This window comes from Terrapene carolina, unplaced genomic scaffold (assembly GCF_002925995.2).
Source record: "Terrapene carolina triunguis isolate 2854851 unplaced genomic scaffold, T_m_triunguis-2.0 Scaffold96, whole genome shotgun sequence".
Classification (NCBI taxonomy): domain Eukaryota; kingdom Metazoa; phylum Chordata; order Testudines; family Emydidae; genus Terrapene; species Terrapene triunguis.
The window spans coordinates 58,352,283-58,372,095 of NW_020664447.1; the positions used below are offsets into that span (position 1 = coordinate 58,352,283).

At 45.1% G+C, this 19,813-nt stretch overlaps 1 protein-coding gene across 1 annotated transcript in view; it reads left to right on the plus strand.

The window, feature by feature from the left end:
• Positions 1-19,813, plus strand: part of TTC6 (tetratricopeptide repeat domain 6) — a 147,679-nt gene that overhangs the window by 7,375 nt on the left and 120,491 nt on the right. Inside the window, exons 5-6 of the mRNA XM_029911421.1 lie at positions 10,696-10,779; positions 15,542-15,721. Of these exons, the coding sequence (XP_029767281.1) occupies positions 10,696-10,779; positions 15,542-15,721 (264 nt within the window). The remainder of the gene's footprint in view (positions 1-10,695; positions 10,780-15,541; positions 15,722-19,813) is intronic.

Consider the following 19,813-nt stretch of genomic DNA (forward strand, 5'->3'; position numbering starts at 1 on the left):
ATATACATAGACATAAAATGTAAAAACTTAAATATCTTAGAAACAGTCGCCAATCAGTTGTTTTAATTGTCATATTTGAATTCAGCACATCAAAATACATAATAAATAGCACATTTTATCTCTGAAGCAGACGACTTCTCAAAAATTGTAGACCAGTGATTAATAATCATAATAACTTAAAATGTAATCTCCTGAGGAGTGGGACCTTTGTCATAATTGGTACCCATAAATCATCATGTTTACCTATGATGCTGTATAAATAATATTTTTAGCGTTGACAGGAATGCTTTAAAATCTTGGCATGTTCTCAGATTCAGACCTTTGACTTCTTTGGGCTTGTCTACACTGGCAAGTTTTTTCGATGCAACTAATGTCACCAAGGAAAAATCAACAAAAGCAAAGTTACCAAAGCATGTCTACATTTGCTCCCTCTGTTGACAGATCGTGTCCACATTATGCTTTGTCGACAGTGAGAGCACTGGACTGTGGGTATGTATCCCACAGTGCCTGGCGACAACATCCGTCGTTAGGTGTTGTGGGAATGCGGCAACGGAGCGCAGCGCATCTTGGGATGTGCAAAATGTACCATCGTGCACCGCTTTGTGTCCCACCCCTCCAAAGGTCTCTGGCTTCCTTTCACGCCATTTTTCCAACTGTCATTCTTTTGTAATGCGCGCCAGCATCTGCAGCGAGAGAGGATGGATCCCGCACTTCTCTCTTATACACTGTTAGCTGTCGTGAGGATATTGCTCATGGCAGCACAGTTACTCTCAGAGTTACTCGCAAAGTTAGCAGAGGATGAATCTCAGGCACCCGAGTGTGATATGGACAGAAGCAACTTATCAGTGCTTTGTGCATTCACAGAGCAGCTGCATATGGTAGGCCGTCGCTTTGGGGCTAGGGAAACAAGCTCTGATTGGTAGGATCGTATTGTCATGCAGGTATGGGATGATGACTAGTGGGTACAGGACTTTAGGATGCGTAAAGCAGCCTTCATGGAGCTATGTGCTGAGCTGGCCCCCGACCAGCGGCACAAGGACACCAGAATGAGAACTGCCCTTCCAGTAGAGAAGCGTATTGCAATTTCTGTGTGGAAGCTGGTGAATCCAGACTGCTACCAGTCAGTTGCAAATCAATTTGGAGTAGGAAAGTTCTCTGTTGGGGCTGTATTACTCCAAGCCCTGGTCTACACTACGAGTTTAGGTCAAATTTAGCAGCGTTAGATCGATTTAACTCTGCACCCGTCCACACGATGAAGCCATTTTTGTCGACTTACAGGGGTCTTAAAATCGATTTCTGTATTCCTCCCCAGCGAGGGGATTAGCGCTGAAATCGACATCGCCAGGTCAAATTTGGAGGGAGTGTGGATGCAATTAGACGGTATTGGCCTCCAGGAGCTATCCCAGAGTGCTCCATTGTGACCGCTCTGGACAGCACTGTCAACTCAGATGCATTGGCCAGATAGACAGGAAAAGCCCTGCAAACTTTTGAATTTTATTTCCTGTTTGGCCAGCATGGCAAGTTGATCAGCACAGGTGACCATGCAGAGCTCATCAGCACAGGTGACCATGGAGTCCCAGAATCGCAAAAGAGCTCCAGCATGGACCGAATGGGAGGTACTGGATCTGATCGCTGTATGGGGAGATGAATCCGTGCTATCAGAACTCCGTTCCAAAAGACGAAATGCCAAAATATTTGAAAAAATCTCCAAGGGCATGAAGGACAGAGGCTATAACAGGGACCCGCAGCAGTGCCACGTGAAACTTAAGGAGCTCAGGCAAGCCTACCGAAAAACCAAAGAGGCAAACGGCTGCTCCGGGTCAGACCCCCAGACATGTCGCTTCTATCATGAGCTGCATGCAATTCTAGGGGGTGCTCCTACAACTACCCCACCCCAGTACGTGGACTCCTGCAAGGGAGTCTCACGCAACAGGGATGAGGATTTTGGAGAAGGGGAAGATAGCGCACAGCAGGCAAGCGGAGAAACCGTTCTCCCGACAGCCAGGAACTGTTTATCATCCTGGAAACATTACCCTCCCAACCCGGGCTCCCGTACCTTGAAGGCGGAGAAGGCCCCTCTGGTGAGTGTACCTTTGTAAATATAATACATGGTTTAAAAGCAAGCGTGTTTAATGATTAATTTGCCCTGAAGACTTGGGATATATTCACGGCCAGTAAAGCTACTGGAATGCAGCCAAGCAACATCCGTTCTTTATCTCTCTGTGTTATCCTCAGGAGAGTGATATCATTCATGGTCACCTGGTTGAAATAGGGGAATTTTATTAAGGGGACATTCAGAGGTGGCTGTTCCTGCTGGGCTGTGTGCCTGTGACTGAAAAGAAATCATCCCCGCTGTTAGCCACGCGGTGGGGGGAGGGGTGAAACGATCATCCCAGAGAATTAGGTGTGAGGGGGGGTTTAGTTGGGGTTGTGCTGCACATTAACCCGAAAACCTTAGCCCCTCCTTTTAAATGGCCAACCCATTTTAACTGGTCAACCCAACTCTCCCTTTTGTCCCTCCCGCAGCTGCAAATGTTTCAATGCTACCACTATCATCTCCATGGTAGTGGTAGCATTCATCTACCGCTACCACTACCATCATCAGTCCTCCCACACTGAAAGAGCCCAGCAGAATGCATAGAGGCAAACAATGTCAGAGTCCAGGAAAGCACAAAATGAACGTGAGGACTGGAGGGACATGCGAGATGAGAGGTGTCGGGAGCAAGGGGAAAGATGGCGGGAGCAAGAGGAGCGGTGGCGGCAGCGTGATGAGAGGAGGCAGGAGGCAATGCTGAGGCTACTGGAGGATCAAAATGATATGCTCCGGCGTATGGTTGAGGTGCAGGAAAGGCAGCAGGAGCACAGACTGCCGCTGCAGCCCCTGTGTAACCAACCACCCTCCTCCCCAAGTTCCATAGCCTCCTCATCCAGACGCCCAAGAACGCGGGGAGGGGTGCTCCGGGCACCCAACCACTCCACCCCAGAGGACTGCCCAAGCAACAGCAGGCTGGCATTCAATAAGTTTTGAAGTGAAGTGTGGCCTTGTCCTTCCTTCCTCCACCACCCCACCCGGTGCTTCACTCCTCCTCTACCCCTCCCAGGCTACCTTGGCAGTTATACCCTATTTCTGTGACTAATTAATAAAGAATGCATGAACTTGAAACAACAATGACTTTATTGCTTCTGCAAGCGGTGATCGAAGGGGGGAGGGGAGGGTGGTTGGCTTACAGGGAAGTAGAGTGAACCAAGGGCCCAGGTTTTCATCAAGGAGAAACAAACAGAACTTTCACACCGTAGCCTGTCCAGTCATTAAACTGGTTTTCAAAGCTTCTCTGATGCACAGTGCACCCTGGTGTCGGGCTGCGTGTAATCAGCGGCCAGGCGATTTGCCTCAACCTCCCATCCCGCCATAAACGTCTCCCCATTACTCTCACAGATATTGTGGAGCACACAGCAAGCAGTAATAACGATGGTAATATTGGTTTCACTGAGGTCTAACCGAGTCAGTAAACTGCGCCAGCGCGCTTTTAAACGTCCAAATACACATTCTACCACCATTCTGCACTTGCTCAGCCTATAGCTGAACAGCCGTTCAGACAGACCAGAGTTCCTGAAGATGCGAGTGTCATGTACCTTTCCTGGCCATCCCACGTTGATGTTGGTGAAACATCCTTTGTGATCCACAAGTGCTTGCAGCACCATTGAAAAGTACCCCTTTTGGTTTATGTACTGGCTGTCTTGGTGCTCCAGTCCCAAGATAGGGATATGCGTTCCGTCTATCGCCCCACCACAGTTAGGGAATCCCATTGCAGCAAAGCCATCCACTATGACCTGCACATTTCCCGGAGTCACTACCCTTGATAGCAGCAGCTCAGTGATTGCGTTGGCTACTTGCATCACAGCAGCCCCCCCCACAGTAGATTTGCCCACTCCAAATTGATTCCCGACTGACCGGTAGCTTTCTGGCGTTGCAAGCTTCCAGAGGGCTATCGCCACTTGCTTGTGAACTGTGAGGGCTTCTCTCATCTTGGTATTCTTGCGCGTCAGGGCAGGGGAAAACAAGTCACAAAGTTCTATGAAAGTGCCCTTACGCATGCGAAAGTTTTGCAGCCACTGGGAATCATCCCAGACCTGCAACACTATGCGATCCCACCAGTCTGTGCTTGTTTCCCGGGCCCAGAATCGGCATTCCACGGTATGAACCTGCCCCATTACCATCATGATGTCCAAATTGGCAGGGCCCGTGCTTTGAGAGAAGTCTCTGTCCATGTCCTCATCACTCTCTTCACCGCGCTGCTGTCGCCTTCTCGCCTGCTTTTGCAGGTTCTGGTGCTGCATATACTTCAGGATAATGCGCGAGGTGTTTACAGTGCTCATAACTGCTGCGGTGATTTGAGCGGGCTCCATGCTTGCCGTGGTATGGCGTCTGCAGGAGAGCAGAGTGGCAGTGGAAGCGTGACGATGGTTTGCAGCCCTATTGTACCTTCTGCTGCCAGCAGAACCCAGAACACAACAGTGGCAGCTGAGCTGAGTGGCCTGCACGCTTGTAGTGGTATGGCGTCTGCGCAGAAAAAAGGCGTGAAATGATTGTCTGCTCTCACGGAGGGAGGGGCAACTGACGACATGTACCCAAAACCACCCGTGACAATGTTTTTGCCCCATCAGGCAGTGGGAGCTCAACCCAGAATTCCAATGGGTGGCAGAGACTGCGGGAACTGTGGGATAGCTACCCACAGTACAACGCTCCGCTAGCCTCGGGACTGTCGACACTAGCCTTGGTACTGTGGACGCACTCCACCGACTTAATGCGCTTAGTGGGGACACACACAATCAACTGTATAAAAACGCTTCCTAAAAAATCGACTTCTATAAATTCGACCTAATTTCATAGTGTAGACATACCCCAAGTGTGCAGGGCAATAAATTGCATCCTCCTGCATAGGACCGTGACTCTGGGATATGTGCATGAAATAGTGGATGGCTTTGCAGAGATGGGTTTCCCTAACTGTGGCGGGGCGATTGATGGCACACACATTCCAATTTTAGTGCCAGACCACCTTGCCTCTGAATACATCAGTAGGAAGGGATACTTCTCATGGTGTTGCAGGTGCTTGTGGATCACCGGAGGCTTTTCACGGACATCAATGCAGGCTGGTCTGGAAAGGTGCATGACGCACGCATCGTCAGGAAGAGTGGCCTGGACAGAAAGCTGCAGCCGGGGACTTTCTTTCCAGACCACAAGTTCACAGTGGGGGATGTGGAAATGCCCATAGTAATCCTGGGAGACCCAGCTTACCCCTAACAGCCCTGGCTCATGAAACCTTACACATGGCACCTGGACAGCAGCAAGTAGCGTTTTAACAACAGGCTGAGCAGGTGCCGCATGGTAGTCGAATGTGCCTTTGGCCGTTTGAAAGCTCGCTTGAGGTGTTTAAATGGCAGGCTAGACCTTACCGAGGATAATATTCCCATGGTCACAGCCGCGTGCTGCACTTTGCATAATCTGTGTGAATCTAAGGGTGAAATATTTGCTCAGATGTGGAGCACTGAGGCACAGCACTTGGCTGCACAGTTTGAACAGCCAGATGCTAGGGCTGTCAGAGGACCCTGGGGGCTGCTATTAACATCAGAGAGGCTTTGAGGAACTTTGACAATGAGGGGCAGTAACACATGTCTGCTTTGGAGTTGCTTCCCTGTTGCATCCATGTACAATTTTGGGGCCCAAGATCCATGCAACACAATGCTTTAGGAACCTGTTCCCGAGAGTGAATTGATTGCTATATGCTTTTGTAGAACACAGAATAAAAACACTGTACCATTAAATACCTTAGCCTTTATTTATTGTTAAAAAGGGTAAAACCTCACAACTGTGTGTAGCTCCAGCTAGCATTGTGCAAGCTGTGAGAGTGGGTGGAGTGATGGGGAAACTCAGGAGTGCTGTGAAGTGAAAAGGAATGTGTGGGCATAGAGGTGGGGTTGGCAAAGAATTGTACATCTGCTGCAGTGGCGCTCGAACTCACAGCTGCAGATTGAGCAGATCCAACAGAGACTTGAGCATCTCTGTATGATCCTCCATAACTTTTATCATCCGCTGTGTTGCTTGCCTAGCAAAAGCAGCATTCTCTTTTCTGTCCTGCCTTTCGGCTTCCCAGCACTCTTTCCATTCCCTGGTCTGTCTCTCATCGCGCTGTATAACCTCACGGAACATGTCTTCTTTGCTACGCCTAGGCTTTTTTCTTATGTGCCGCAGCCAGTCCGCGGGCATGCGTGGCATGTTCTTCAAGGTCTGTGCTGAACAGAAAAGGGATTGTTACATTCCAGCAAACGATTGAAACATTTTGGTAAAAAGAGTATTTTGCTAGTAGAAATCACTTTCTCTCTGAGACTCTAGGCAGGCACACAGCTCCGCGAGCACTCCAGTCATGGTGAGTTTCGGGAGTGGGGGAAGGCTGTTGTGCGTATGGACAAAAAGGTCACGGCTTGCAGGGCACCTTTGCAGGGATCTGATCTCATTCTAAAATTATCCCACACTTTTTCACAGGCAGCCAACCTGCTGGCTGACATCTTGCTGCTGAGGGTGACCAGAGAAACCAGGGCTCAGCTGCTGAATGCTTGTGGCTTTCACCCCGGTCTATATGCAGCTCAGCTATGTGTCGCTTTGGTCCCAGCTCCAGTGATTGCTAAATGGCATGGTACAGTTTCCTACAATGGGGGAACTAACAAGGCTGCAATCCCTTGGAATCTGCAGCAGAGGATTAACAAGTACCTTTTGGAAACTTTCCAGAGCGCCTCTCGGGAGGATTCCCTGCAGGTCTCGATGTCCATCAACACTCTGCTTGGCCATGCAGATTAGCTACACGGGGTAATGTCCAGATCAAAGAAAACACTACCTGCCTCCCACTTTTCGATTCCCTACACAAGCCACAGCAACTTACGCGGAATCTCTTCTGCTTCCTGCTCCCTTTGAGCACTTCTGGAGTGGAGAAAAGTTCCTGGCTGCCTGCTCCACTGGGTGACCCCGCTGGGAGCACCACATCCTCTTCTAGCTCGTTGTCTTCATCCACAATTTAAACCTCCGGGTTACTCCCCCTTTCAGCTGCATGTGAAGTATCCATGGGGCAATCGGCGATGGAGGTGGGGTCACCACCGATGATAGCATTCAGCTCCTTATAGAAGCGGCAGGTCTTAGGTGCACCACTGGAGCGATGGTTTGCCTACCGCACCTTATGGTATGCCTGCCTCAGCTCCTTTATCTTCGCTCTGCATTGCTGCGTGTCCTGATCATATCCCTTTTCGCACAAGCCCCAATAAATTTGCCCATATGTGTCCCGATTCCTACGGGTCACTCGCAGCTGCGACTGAACAGATTCCTCTCCCGATTTACTGATGAGATCCAACAACTCAGCAGTGGTCCAAGCGGGAGCACGTTTGGTGTGATAGCCAGCCATGCTCACCTGGGAAGCTTTTCTGGGAAGTCAGCAAACAGGAAATGAGATTTAAAATTCCCAGGGCTTGCAAGGGGGAGGGGCGGGTTGGCTGCAGGGCAGTGGAGTTCAAACCGCTGACCAGAGTGGCAGCATGGGAATTGTGGGATACTTTCTGGAGGCCAATAAAATAAAATAAAAACCTGTGGTGTCTACACTGGCTGTTTGTCGACAGTAAAGGGAGGGGAAAAGACAAAAGTCTCTCGCAGGAGTGGAAGTTTTTTGTCACCAAATCTAGGCGTGTTTTTTTTCCGAAAAAAGTGACCTTGCAGTATGTACGCTATCGCTGTTTTGTCGTCAAAAGCCAGTTTTTGGCCACAAAACTTGCAAGTGCAGACAAGCCCTTAGTATCATTTGTCACCTACTTAGTCTCCATCACCAGTGTGATAGAACCATCATCAAAGTTAAAGTGAAAACTGCATTTTCGGGGAATGTATATCTGTCAATAGTGAAGTCAAAAATACCTGGTGAAAATACTTGAATGTGAGGTAAGTTCTAGTATAATTAATAATGTAGTAATGTCTTTTCCTTAACATCAATACTTACAGTACATCTGTTCAGCAACACAGACTATTGTAAGCACGTCAGATTTGTCCTAAACCAGTTTCTCATAAAATAACATACCGAATTCAAGGATTTGGTCCTTATCTTCAAGGCACTCAGTGGTCTGGGTCCAGGATACCTCAGTGATCATCTAAAGAGGACTGTGGTTGACAACATTGCTTCTTGGGTACAATGGAACTTTCCATCACAAGGTTAAAGTTCCTCTGTGCAGAAAACAGAGCTTTCTCAAGAGCCAGTTGAACACTGTAGAACAAACCTCACCATCTTCCATTCCAAATGCAAAGTGCACTTCTTTGACCTTGCCTTCTGTAATATAAACACATAGTACATGTAATCTATTTTAAAAAAACAGCGCTGCACCATATCCACAATTCTTCCTATTGGGAGAAGATGAGAGCTGCTCTCTAGAAGGCACTCAGAAAACATGTATTATATTATTGGGACTGAAGATATTGTTTGGTTAGATATAATTTTAACTTTGATAAAGCAACAAAAGTAATATATACAGTGGAAATATGCAAGTATAAATTCTATTGTTGTTTAGAGGATGAGTTGATCAATGTGGTTGAATGAGAAGGTGCATAACTACTATTTTGTTTTTCTGAATTAGATTGTGTGAGCTCTTTGGGGAAATGACTGTGTCTTGGTAAATTTTTGTATACTACTAAGCATACTGATGGTGGCCAGTAATTGATAGTCCATTATTGACTATGCTTGAAATATGTGCAGATGTTGCAAATGGAGGAAGGTTGTGTTCCAGCTTGGGAAGATGATGTTGAATGTGTTCTACCTGTTCTTATATGTCAGGAGCTATTATCTCATTTCACTGCTTTAAGATACACTTTTTGATCATTAGTGGGATGAATAGCAACCTCTTTATATTCTTTTATTGGAAACCTGAAGCTTTAAGCATACCTACTACTCAAAATGTAAGTGTTAGTGGGATCTTCATGTTGTATGTTCCATGTTATGACTCCCACAGAATGCAAACATGTTTTGGGCCAGTTCTTCAGCGTGTGTAAATCAGTGGAGCTATCCTGATTTAGTACAGCTGAAGTGCTGGTCTTTAGGTTTTCAGGGCATGCCTATTTAGTGCATATAAATAGAATATAGATTAAATATAAATATAGATTCTTCCTTAAACTTATTTTAACATTTTCTATCTTATTGAAGCACAAATGTGATCTCTTGGGTAAAATAAAACTGCTAAGTAAATTATAAAATTTTCATATATAGTGAGATACATTTATTAAAGGTTGATAACATGAGCATGACTTTAGGAAATAAAAATAGAACTGGGAGATTAAACAGAGGAATTTATTTTAGTTACAATAAATTATCTGCACAGTTCAGTTCCTTGCCTTTGAAGCAGAGAAAAACTATCTAATGCCTTGAAAAGCATAGTTTTGTTTGTTGTGGCAAGTCATTGGTGAATTATAAAGGTTGTTGTAATAAACATACATCAGGGTCCCTTTCAGAACATTGTATAGCTTTTCAGATTAAATTTGTGGGATAGGAGCAGACAGCTTTTTTACTCAACATCATTGATAAGTCACAATTCTGAAAATACATGGTCTCTGATGCTTATTTTTAATGTACTCTCAATGAAATGTTACTCGGTGGATTACAATTAAATTGAGTATTACGTGCAAAAAACTGTTTGCGTGTATATTTTAAAATCTTCACAATGCTAGATTGAAAATGTACCCAATAAGAGAAAACTGCATTGTCTTGAAAAATTGTACATTTAACTTGAAAATAAGTGGTATCAATCCCAGTAGGAGTTTTGTTGCTGATGGGTTCTTTTATCTTTTCTTCCATTTTTGTCCTCTAACATGTTTTGTTGAAGGCTTTAATGAGCTCTTGCATTTACTTGTGGTTATGAATTGTTTAGATTATAAATGTTTCTAATTTTGTTGTGATTTTTAAAGCATTTTTAAGAAATGTTCTGAAATAAAATATAGCTTTAGCTATAAAACTCACACTAGCTAGTGCTGTCTTTAGGACTTGACCCCCAAAGCCCCTATATGTCACAAAGAGTAAATGCACACTTGGTGAGTTATCTGCACATACTTGGCAGATGCATAGGAAGCAACCATGTGGGGGAGTAAAGAAATGCACATCTTACTTAACATGGTGAATTGGTGCTTCTAGTTTGGTGCACCAGAAACAAAATGGCATATGTTGAGCACAGACATGATATGACTCCACACCCCAACTTCACAAGAGGATGAGTAGTTCCGCAAGGAGCTGAGCACCCTTTTAAACCCTGTAGTAACTCTTTTGCTGGCTCTGCCTACAGAATTCTGCATGTGAGGTGGTTTGTCAAGCAATTACTCAACATCCTGCTCGAGGGCCCCGATCCTGCAATGCTTTTGCATGTGCTTCACTTTACTACCATAAGTCCGTCCATTGAGGGACTACTCATGGTAGTAAGATTAAGCATGTGCAAAAGTGTTTGTAGGATAGGGGCCTAAGATCATTTGTCCATAAATGTACTTATTAGTTTCAAATTAATCAGCATTTGCAGTGAAAAACAAAACTCATGCTTATGAAAATATATCACTTTATTGGTGTTTTGTTCTGTAGGATAAAAATATACTGTAAGTCATAAAATCATACTTAATTTTCTCTCTTGTTTCCAAAGCAGACATCAGCTGAATCTCAGGAAAAGACGACTGAATCTCAAGCTAATGAAGAAATAGTGACAAGTTTTCAGCAACCGAGCCTGGTAAAGTTCAGTGTTATCTAGGAATGTTAAAACATAATAAGTTATTGTGCTTGTGTTTGCTTGCTGTCTTGCTCAGATAGGCAGTTCATGTTTCAAACTGATAAAAGTGAAAGGAAACGAAACAGTGTTTTAAAACATTTATAATACTGCATAAAAGTCAAATATGCAGTTCTTTTTCTTACTTTTTTTCTCTGTCTCCCCCTGGATCTGATTCTCCTACTACTGGACATATGCAAAATCCCACTGAAATCAATGGCAAGTACTTTTGAGGGCCAGGACATTACACTAATCTGTTTGTACAGTGCCTAGCACAAGGGGGCCCTGTTCTTGGTTGGTCCCTAAGCACTACAAATAATAAACACGATTAATCAATTATTCAAGTTAACTGCTTGTATTGAGTGGGCCCTTGAGTAAATAAAAGTTCTTATATATTTGTGTGTATATTTTGTTTTTCTGTAACATACATTCTAGCTGTATATGGTTACACATTTAAGCTTAGACAAGTTCTTAGTGTTGCTCACAGTTGTAAACTGAGCAGCTGAGAGATATATAATGTGTTGAGTAGTATATGTCTTTGTTGTATATCTCTTTTCAACTTTTCAGGTTACACGTTGTAGGAACCATAGACCAGACCATGCCATCAATTTTTGAGCAAAAATCCCCATTAGTATTAATATTTAGTGCAATTCATTGTAGTTCCTTTTGGTTACTATTCCACCTTTCTTTGTAAGTCCATTTATCCATAGAGGAATTGATTGCTTTTAGTCTTAACTTATCAAATATTGCAGATGCTGTATAAAATAAAAATAGGCAATGAAGGAAAAATTGCACAGCAGGAAACATTATGTTGAGAAATTTGTCCTGTAGGATACAAATATCTGTAGCCCAGTGTCTCCTGCAGTTCTGGATGCCTGGGCGGCTTACATCTCTCTGCAGCTCATGGAGGCTGATCAGTGTTGTGGCGCTGCCTGGTCTGGCCAAACTCACTGTACTTCTGCTTGCCACTAGATTCTCTGCCTCTGCAGCAGAAATCAGTAGCAGTTTTGTTTGCTTCCATCCTTACTCCTTCTATTTTAACTTTTCTGCTGGGTTTTCTGGGCAGTGGGGAGCAGCGTTCTCCTTTCTCTGTATTCCTCCTCCTCCCTGGGTTGGTTAACTTCTCCGGTTTAACCCTCTCTGAGTTTCCGCTACAGTGTCTTCCCTGCTGGCTACTCTGCCCCTTACAGGCATGGCAGAGCAGCCAAGAAAGCACCAGGTCAAATCCAAGTGGTCATCTATATATGAGGCAGCCTTCTCAGGCTTGGAAGATAGTGAGTTGTGTTCACCCTGCATCCAGCCTCTGTTAAGTCCCATGACTACGAGTCAGACAGGCGGGCGAGGGTCACCCAGTCACTGAGGCAGCCATGACTCCAATTGGGGAAAAATGGATGAGGAACCCCAATGCAGAGCTGGGAGGGGCTCCAAAAGCGAGGAGGACCCGGACCACTCGACTCAGGGGTAAATACCAGGGGACCACTGCAGAACAAAAAGGGCCACAAGTCCCATCCCCCGCAGTCTTAAAGTGGGTCAGAGCACCATGGGGAAAGAAGCAGGGCTTCTAATCAGCCCCCTCCCTCCCAAACTTAGGAGGGCTCTGACAAGGAGTTTCTCCCTCCCTGCTCTGAGAGGAAATGGGACCCAGTAGGCAGATTCTGAGACAGACCTCTTGAGAGGATTCTAGGCTCTAAGGAAGACAAGCCACAAAAGTCCTCACCAAATTAAGAAACACAGTAAAAGAACTAAAAAAGAGCCACCGTGGCTTAACAACCATGTAAAAGAAGCAGTGAGAGATAAAAAGACTTCCTTTAAAAAGTGGAAGTCAAATCCTAGTGAGGCAAATAGAAAGGAGCATAAACACTGCCAGATTAAGTGCAAGAATGTAATAAGAAAAGCCAAAGATGAGTTTGAAGAACAGCTAGCCAAAAACTCCAAAGGTAATAACAAAATGTTTTTTAAGTATATCAGAAGCAGGAAGCCTGCTAAACAACCAGTGGGACCCCTTGATGATCGAGATACAAAAGGAGCGCTTAAAGACGATAAAGTCATTACGGAGAAACTAAATGGATTCTTTGCTTCAGTCTTCACGGCTGAGGATGTTAGGGAGATTCCCAAACCTGAGCCGGCTTTTGTAGGTGACCAATCTGAAGAACTGTCACAGATTGAAGTGTCACTAGAGGAGGTTTTGGAATTAATTGATAAACTTAAGTCACCGGGACCAGATGGCATTCACCCAAGAGTTCTGAAAACTCAAATGTGAAGTTGCGGAACTATTAACTAAGGTTTGTAACCTGTCCTTTAAATCGGCTTCTGTACCCAATGGCTGGAAGTTAGCTAATGTAACGCCAATATTTAAAAAGGGCTCTAGAGGTGATCCTGGCAATTACAGACCGGTAAGTCTAACGTCGGTACCAGGCAAATTAGTCGAAACAATAGTTAAGAATAAAATTGTCAGACACATAGAAAAACAAACTGTTGAGCAATAGTCAACATGGTTTCTGTAAAGGGAAATCGTGTCTTACTAATCTATTAGAGTTCTTTGAAGGGGTCAACAAACATGTGGACAAGGGGGATCCAGTGGACATAGTGTACTTAGATTTCCAGAAAGCCTTTGACAAGGTCCCTCACCAAAGGCTCTTACGTAAATTAAGTTGTCAAGGGATAAAAGGGAAGGTCCTTTCATGGATTGAGAACTGGTTAAAAGACCGGGAACAAAGGGTAGGGATTAATGGTAAATTCTCAGAATGGAGAGGGGTAACTAGTGGTGTTCCCCAAGGGTCAGTCCTCGGACCAATCCTATTCAACTTATTTATAAATGATCTGGAGAAAGGGGTAAACAGTGAGGTGGCAAAGTTTGCAGATGATACTAAACTGCTCAAGATCGTTAAGACCAAAGCAGACTGTGATGAACTTCAAAAAGATCTCACAAAACTAAGTGATTGGGCAACAAAATGGCAAATGAAATTTAATGTGGATAAATGTAAAGTAATGCACATTGGAAAAAATAACCCCAACTATACATACAATATGATGGGGGCTAATTTAGCTACAACAAGTCAGGAAAAAGATCTTGGAGTCATTGTGGATAGTTCTCTGAAGATGTCCGCGCAGTGTGCAGAGGCGGACAAAAAAGCAAACAGGATGTTAGAGATCATTAAAAAGGGGATAGAGAATAAGACTGAGAATATATTATTGCCCTTATATAAATCGATGGTACGCCCACATCTCGAATACTGTGTACAGATGTGGTCTCCTCATCTAAAAAAAAGATATACTGGCACTAGAAAAGGTTCAGAAAAGGGCAACTAAAATGATTCAGGGGTTTGGAACGGGTCCCATATGAGAAGAGATTAAAGAGGCTAGGACTCTTCAGCTTGGAAAAGAGGAGACTAAGGGGGGATATGATAGAGGTATATAAAATCATGAGTGATGTGGTGAAAGTGGATAAGGAAAAGTTATTTACTTATTCCCATAATACAAGAACTAGGGGTCACCAAATGAAATTAATAGGCAGCAGGTTTAAAACAAATACAAGGAAGTTCTTCTTCACGCAGCGCACAGTCAACTTGTGGAACTCCTTACCTGAGGAGCTTGTGAAGGCTAGGACTATAACAGCGTTTAAAAGAGAACTGGATAAATTCATGGTGGTTAAGTCCATTAATGGATGGGTAAGGAATGGTGTCCCTAGCCTCTGTTTGTCAGAGGATGGAGATGGATGGCAGGAGAGAGATCACTTGATCATTGCCTGTTGGTCCACTCCCTCTGGGGCACCTGGCATTGGCCACTGTCGGTAGACAGGATACTGGGCTAGATGGACCTTTGGTCTGACCCGGTACGGCTGTTCTTATGTAAATCTGCAGCAGAGCTTCTGAGCTCCCAAAGGGCACAAAAAGGTTTCCAAAAAATCTAAAAAGGGAAAGAAAAAGTTCAAAAAATCCAGGTGATATAGGTTCCCTGACTCCTCTTACTCCTTCACTCCTCTGTGACAAAGTTCCTCCTCTATCTTGGTGGGTCCTGCGCTTATTGGCGGATTTTCTTGCCTCAGAGATTCACCATGTGGGTTGGGAAACAGCCCAGAGACCTTCCCCTCTGGAAGAACCCACAGTCCAGGTCAATTGGGAGGTTTGGGGGGAACCCGGGCCCGCTCTCTACTCCGGGTTCCAGCCCAGGGCCCTGTGGACTGCAGCTGTCTATAGGGCCTCCTGTAACAGCTGCATGACAGCTACAACTCCCTGCACTACTTTCCCATGGCCTCCTCCAAACACCTTCCTTATTCTCACCACAGGACCTTCCTCCTGGTGTCTGATAACGCTTGTGCTTCTCAGTCCTCCAGCAGCACACCCTCTCACTCTCAACTCCTTGCACCTCTTGCTCCCAGCTCCTCACACTTGCACCACAGACTGAAGTGAGCTCCTTTTAAAACCCAGCTGCCCTGATTAGCCTGCCTTAATTGGCTCCAGGTGTCCTAATTAGCCTGCCTGCCTTAACTGGTTCTAGCAGGTTCCTGATTACTCTAGTGCATCCCCTGCTCTGGTCACTCAGGGAACAGAAAACTACTCATCCAGTGACCAGTATATTTGCCCTCTACCAGACTCCTGTACCCCACTGGTCTGGGTCTGTCACACCTCCTTCTCTGAGGAAGGTGAGCTGTCTGCCTCTGAAACCTGAGCAGGTTCCTGTGAGTAAGCCCCAGAGTAAATTTCTCCCCTCAAAAACTTCCCCTGAGATGGCAATACCCCTTCACTCTGCCTTCAATGAAGTGTTTAGGAATGAATGGAACGAGCCTGATAAGGGCAACCACATTAACAAGAGTGACCTCAGGCTATATAATATTCAAGAACCAAAGGACTCTATTGCAGACACCCTGAAGGTGGATGCCGCTGAAGCATCCTTTGCCAGGGATATGGTATTCCCTCGGGGAGTTCTACCTTATGGACCCCACAGATACGAAGATGGAGACCACTTTCAAAAGGACTTTGAAGCCTCCTCTGAGTGTCCATGGCAACTACCTGCTTTGCAGGAGCATCTTGTTCCTGGCTGAATGATCTCAAAGCTTTAAGGGCAGAGATCACCCTGACTTTGGCTCCACTTTAAATAAAGTCTCCCTAGCAACAGTATTTGCAGCTGACGCATCAATGGATGCCATGAGGTGCTCAGCATGATCCGTGGCTTCCAGCTCACTAGCTGGGCACACCTATGGCTTTGTCCCTTGAAGGTGGACGCTCACTTTAAACAGGTCCTATGCTTGGACAAGTTTACAGGCTCCCTCCATTTTGGAGAAAAGCTGGAAAAGGTGGTGGCTGACGACACAATAATATCCAAACAGTCTCTCCCTTCCCCACTAACGGCCCTCAGGAGAGACTATAGACCAGCCTTCAGCGGGAGGCACTCCTTTCTCTCCTTGTCCCTTTGCTGGTATCTCTGTGAGGACAATAGATTCCCCAATGGAAAATAGTGGAATCGAGGTCTTGGAGGGAAATCCAGAGGGACCTCAGCCCTCCAGAAAAATCCACTTTATGACAAAATCGCATAGGCCTCCGCCCAGAACAGACGCTATGGGGCAGGTTTTCCCATTTCATAGAGGAATTTTTCATTGATCACAGAAAAGTGGGCCAGGGAAATAGTGAACCAGGGATGCTCCCCGAGTTACAGGCTCCACCCCATGCATTCTTCATCCAGCTACAACGATGCCATATAATACAATCTGATCCAGAATTAAATATCTCATCTTCTGGATATCGGACTAATAGAGAGTGTTCCCGCAGAAGAAAAGTTCTCTGGGTTCTACTCCATCTTCTTCATTGTACAGAAAAACATGGGGGGTATCAGAGCTCACCTCAAAAGGCTAAATTAGTGGATGAAAAAAATGAAAGTTTTGGATGTTGATACTGGCATCTATGGTGCTACCCCCCCCCCATACCTATGGTAAGGGGAGGAGACTTCTTGACTTCAATAGATCTAACGTTGCATATCTCCATATTCCAATCACACCATGCCACTACAGCCTTCTGAGATTCACCTATGTCAGGAGACATCAGTACTGTCCTTGGCCTCCAGGATTTTGATAAAGATATTAGTGGTGATAATAGCCAGACTCAGGTTGCAAGGAACTCACCTGTACCCCTTTCTGGATGACATCTGATCAGAGCTCCATCACAGTCAGCAGTGCACAGGCCCCCATGTTGGATCTTGAATCGCCTCCAGGTGCATGGCTTCATCATCAGTGCCAAGAAAAGTTCTCTGGTTCCACCCAGGAATTTATTTTCTTGCTCCAGATTCGCAGGAGGCCCGCCATAGAACTATATCTCCAAGTGCTAGGACTGTTATGCATAGGGATTGCTCCATGGGCAGTCACACATCAAAAGCCTTCATACTAAAGGTCTGGGACCACTCTACAGAACCCATGAAAGATCAAGTATGGGTCCCAACATAGATGTTCAACTCTTACAGTGGTGGTCAGACCATGACAAGGTCTGTAAAGGCATGCTGATCTACCTTCCAGATCCTTTAGTCTTCACAACCAACGCTAGCATGGAGAGCTGGGGAGCTTACTTGGAGATCCTTGGCCTCTGAAGGGAAGAGGAAAAGTCTCACAGGATAAACTTCCCAGAGCTGAGAGAGGTCAAGCTAGCACTGAAAAGGTTCTAGCCACCCTAAAGGGGAACTACAATCTGGCTCAATCAGACAATACAACTACTGTCATGTATTTAAACAGTCAAAAGGGAACAAAGAATCTGACACTACACGCAGAAGCAATAGAAATAATGAGGTGGGCAGAACAGTTTCTTCTTTTCCTCAGAGCTATCCATATTGTAGGGGTCCTGAACCAAAAAGCAGACTGGCTCAGCAGGTGTAGGGTCAACAACTCTGAGTGGTGCCTGAATCAATTTTTCTATCTCATTGTTCAGGTGTTTGGCCTCCCTTCAACTGACCTGTTCAGAAAAAGAGGCCAAAATATTTCACATACAAGGCAGACGCCGGAGCCATGGGAACAGTGCCTTATATCACAGTTGTCCACAGGACCTATTTTATGTGTTTTACCCTTTCCTCTAGTGCGGAAGGTGGTCTAGAAAATAAAATGAGCATAGGAGATGGTAATACTGATAATTCCTCATTAGCTGAGGAGACCTTGGTTCTCAGACCTGATAGAGCTGACATGAAAGCTCCCACTCCAGGTTTAATGGAAACCGGACATTTTCTTGCAAGGTCCTCTCCTTCATCCTGATCTGAAACAGCTCACCTAATAGCCTGGCTATTGAAAGGAAAGTACTAAAAGGTCTTGGTCTGTCCTCCACTGTTACTAAGATATTGCTTTAATCTAGGAGGGTATCAACACTAAAAGTGTACTCTTCTATCTGGTCCAGAGTCATCAACTGGTGCCAAGAGCACAATGCAAATCCCAGAAAATCAGGAATTCCATCTGTTTTGGACTTTCTACAAGAAGCTGTAGACAGATTAGCCCAGTACCAGTGCACATCAGCTGTCTGCTCTTAGTAGCATACTATTTGCAGGATCCTTGGGCTCCCTGGCAAGACAATCCACAGGTAGCCAGATTCCTTTGAGCACTGGCAGTCATAGAATCATAGACTATCAGGGTTGGAAGGGACCTCAGGAGGTCATCTAGTCCAACCCCCTGCTCAAAGCAGGACTAATCCCCAGACAGATTTTTGCCCCAGATCCCTAAATGGCCTCCTCAAAGACTGAACTATTCCTCCCTGATTAGTTAGGCCACTCTTCCCAAAATGGGACCTTCCACTAGTTTTGAGGGCCTAGCCAAGGTATCCCTTCCAGTGTTAGCCTTTTTTAAAAATCCATTAAAACTTGCTTCCTAGTAGCTGTCACATTCACAAGGCATGTGTAAGAGCTGGCAGCCTTATCTATACAGGAGCCTTACTGCTTGTTCCATGAGGACAAGCTGGTGCTCAGAATACCAGAATCCTTTCTTCCTAAGATAAATTTCTCCTTACACACTTCCAAAGTGGTTGCGCTTCCTTTATTATGTCCAAAACCACAAGATACAATTGAAAAGGCATGGCATACTTTAAATATCAGATGAGTGTTGAAAAATCCATCTCAGGCATGCAGAATCCATGAGAGGATCAGGTTCCCTATTTGTGCCCTTTCATGCAAAATTCCAAGCCCTCTATTGCTATGTGGATTCAACTATGTATTGTGGAATCCTTCAAATCAGAGGTTCCTGTCTTGCAAGGTATCAAGGCATGCTACACGAGATCATTAGGAGCATCATGGGCAGAACAAACAGGTGTGTGCACTTCAGAAATTTGCAAAGCAGCCACTTTGTCTACAGCTAACAACTTTATTATTCACATAAAGGTGGACCTTCTGTCTTCTACAGAAAGTCTTATTTGACAGGAAGACGCTGCAGGAAGTAGCCCATAAATAATACAAACTTTTGCATGACCTCATAAAAAAGCGGATACTTCTTTCCTACCAAACTTTTGTCTCATAACCCTTCCTATATTTGTTCACTGCTCGCTACTTACCAGTCATCGAGAATTGTGGGAGACGCTGGGCTTCAGAATGGAAAATTTCTTATTGATAATTTCCTTTCTGCTAGTAGCGTCTCCCACAGTTCTATCCACCCTGGATGGCTCATGAACAAAGGGCCAGATATTAGGTGGAACCATTACCATATGACAGTCTTCCTTGTTCTAATGTACATAGTTATTTACTTATCTCTGGAATATTTGTTAATAATGGTGTTATGCAAGTTTTACAGCATGGGAATAACTCATCTGGCAGCATGTGGGAGCAGAGTGGGTGTGGTCAGACCATGTGGCGCCAAAACACCGATCCACCTCTGTGAGCTGCAGAGAGACTATTTTAGCCCAAATGTTCAGAATTGTGGGAGATGCTCCTAGCAGAAAGGAAGTTATTGTTAGAAATTTTCCAGTCTCAGCACAAAATACATCTCAAGCTAAAAAAGGAGAGGTCATAGAATCGTAGGACTGGAAGGGACTAGAGAGGTCTTCTAGTA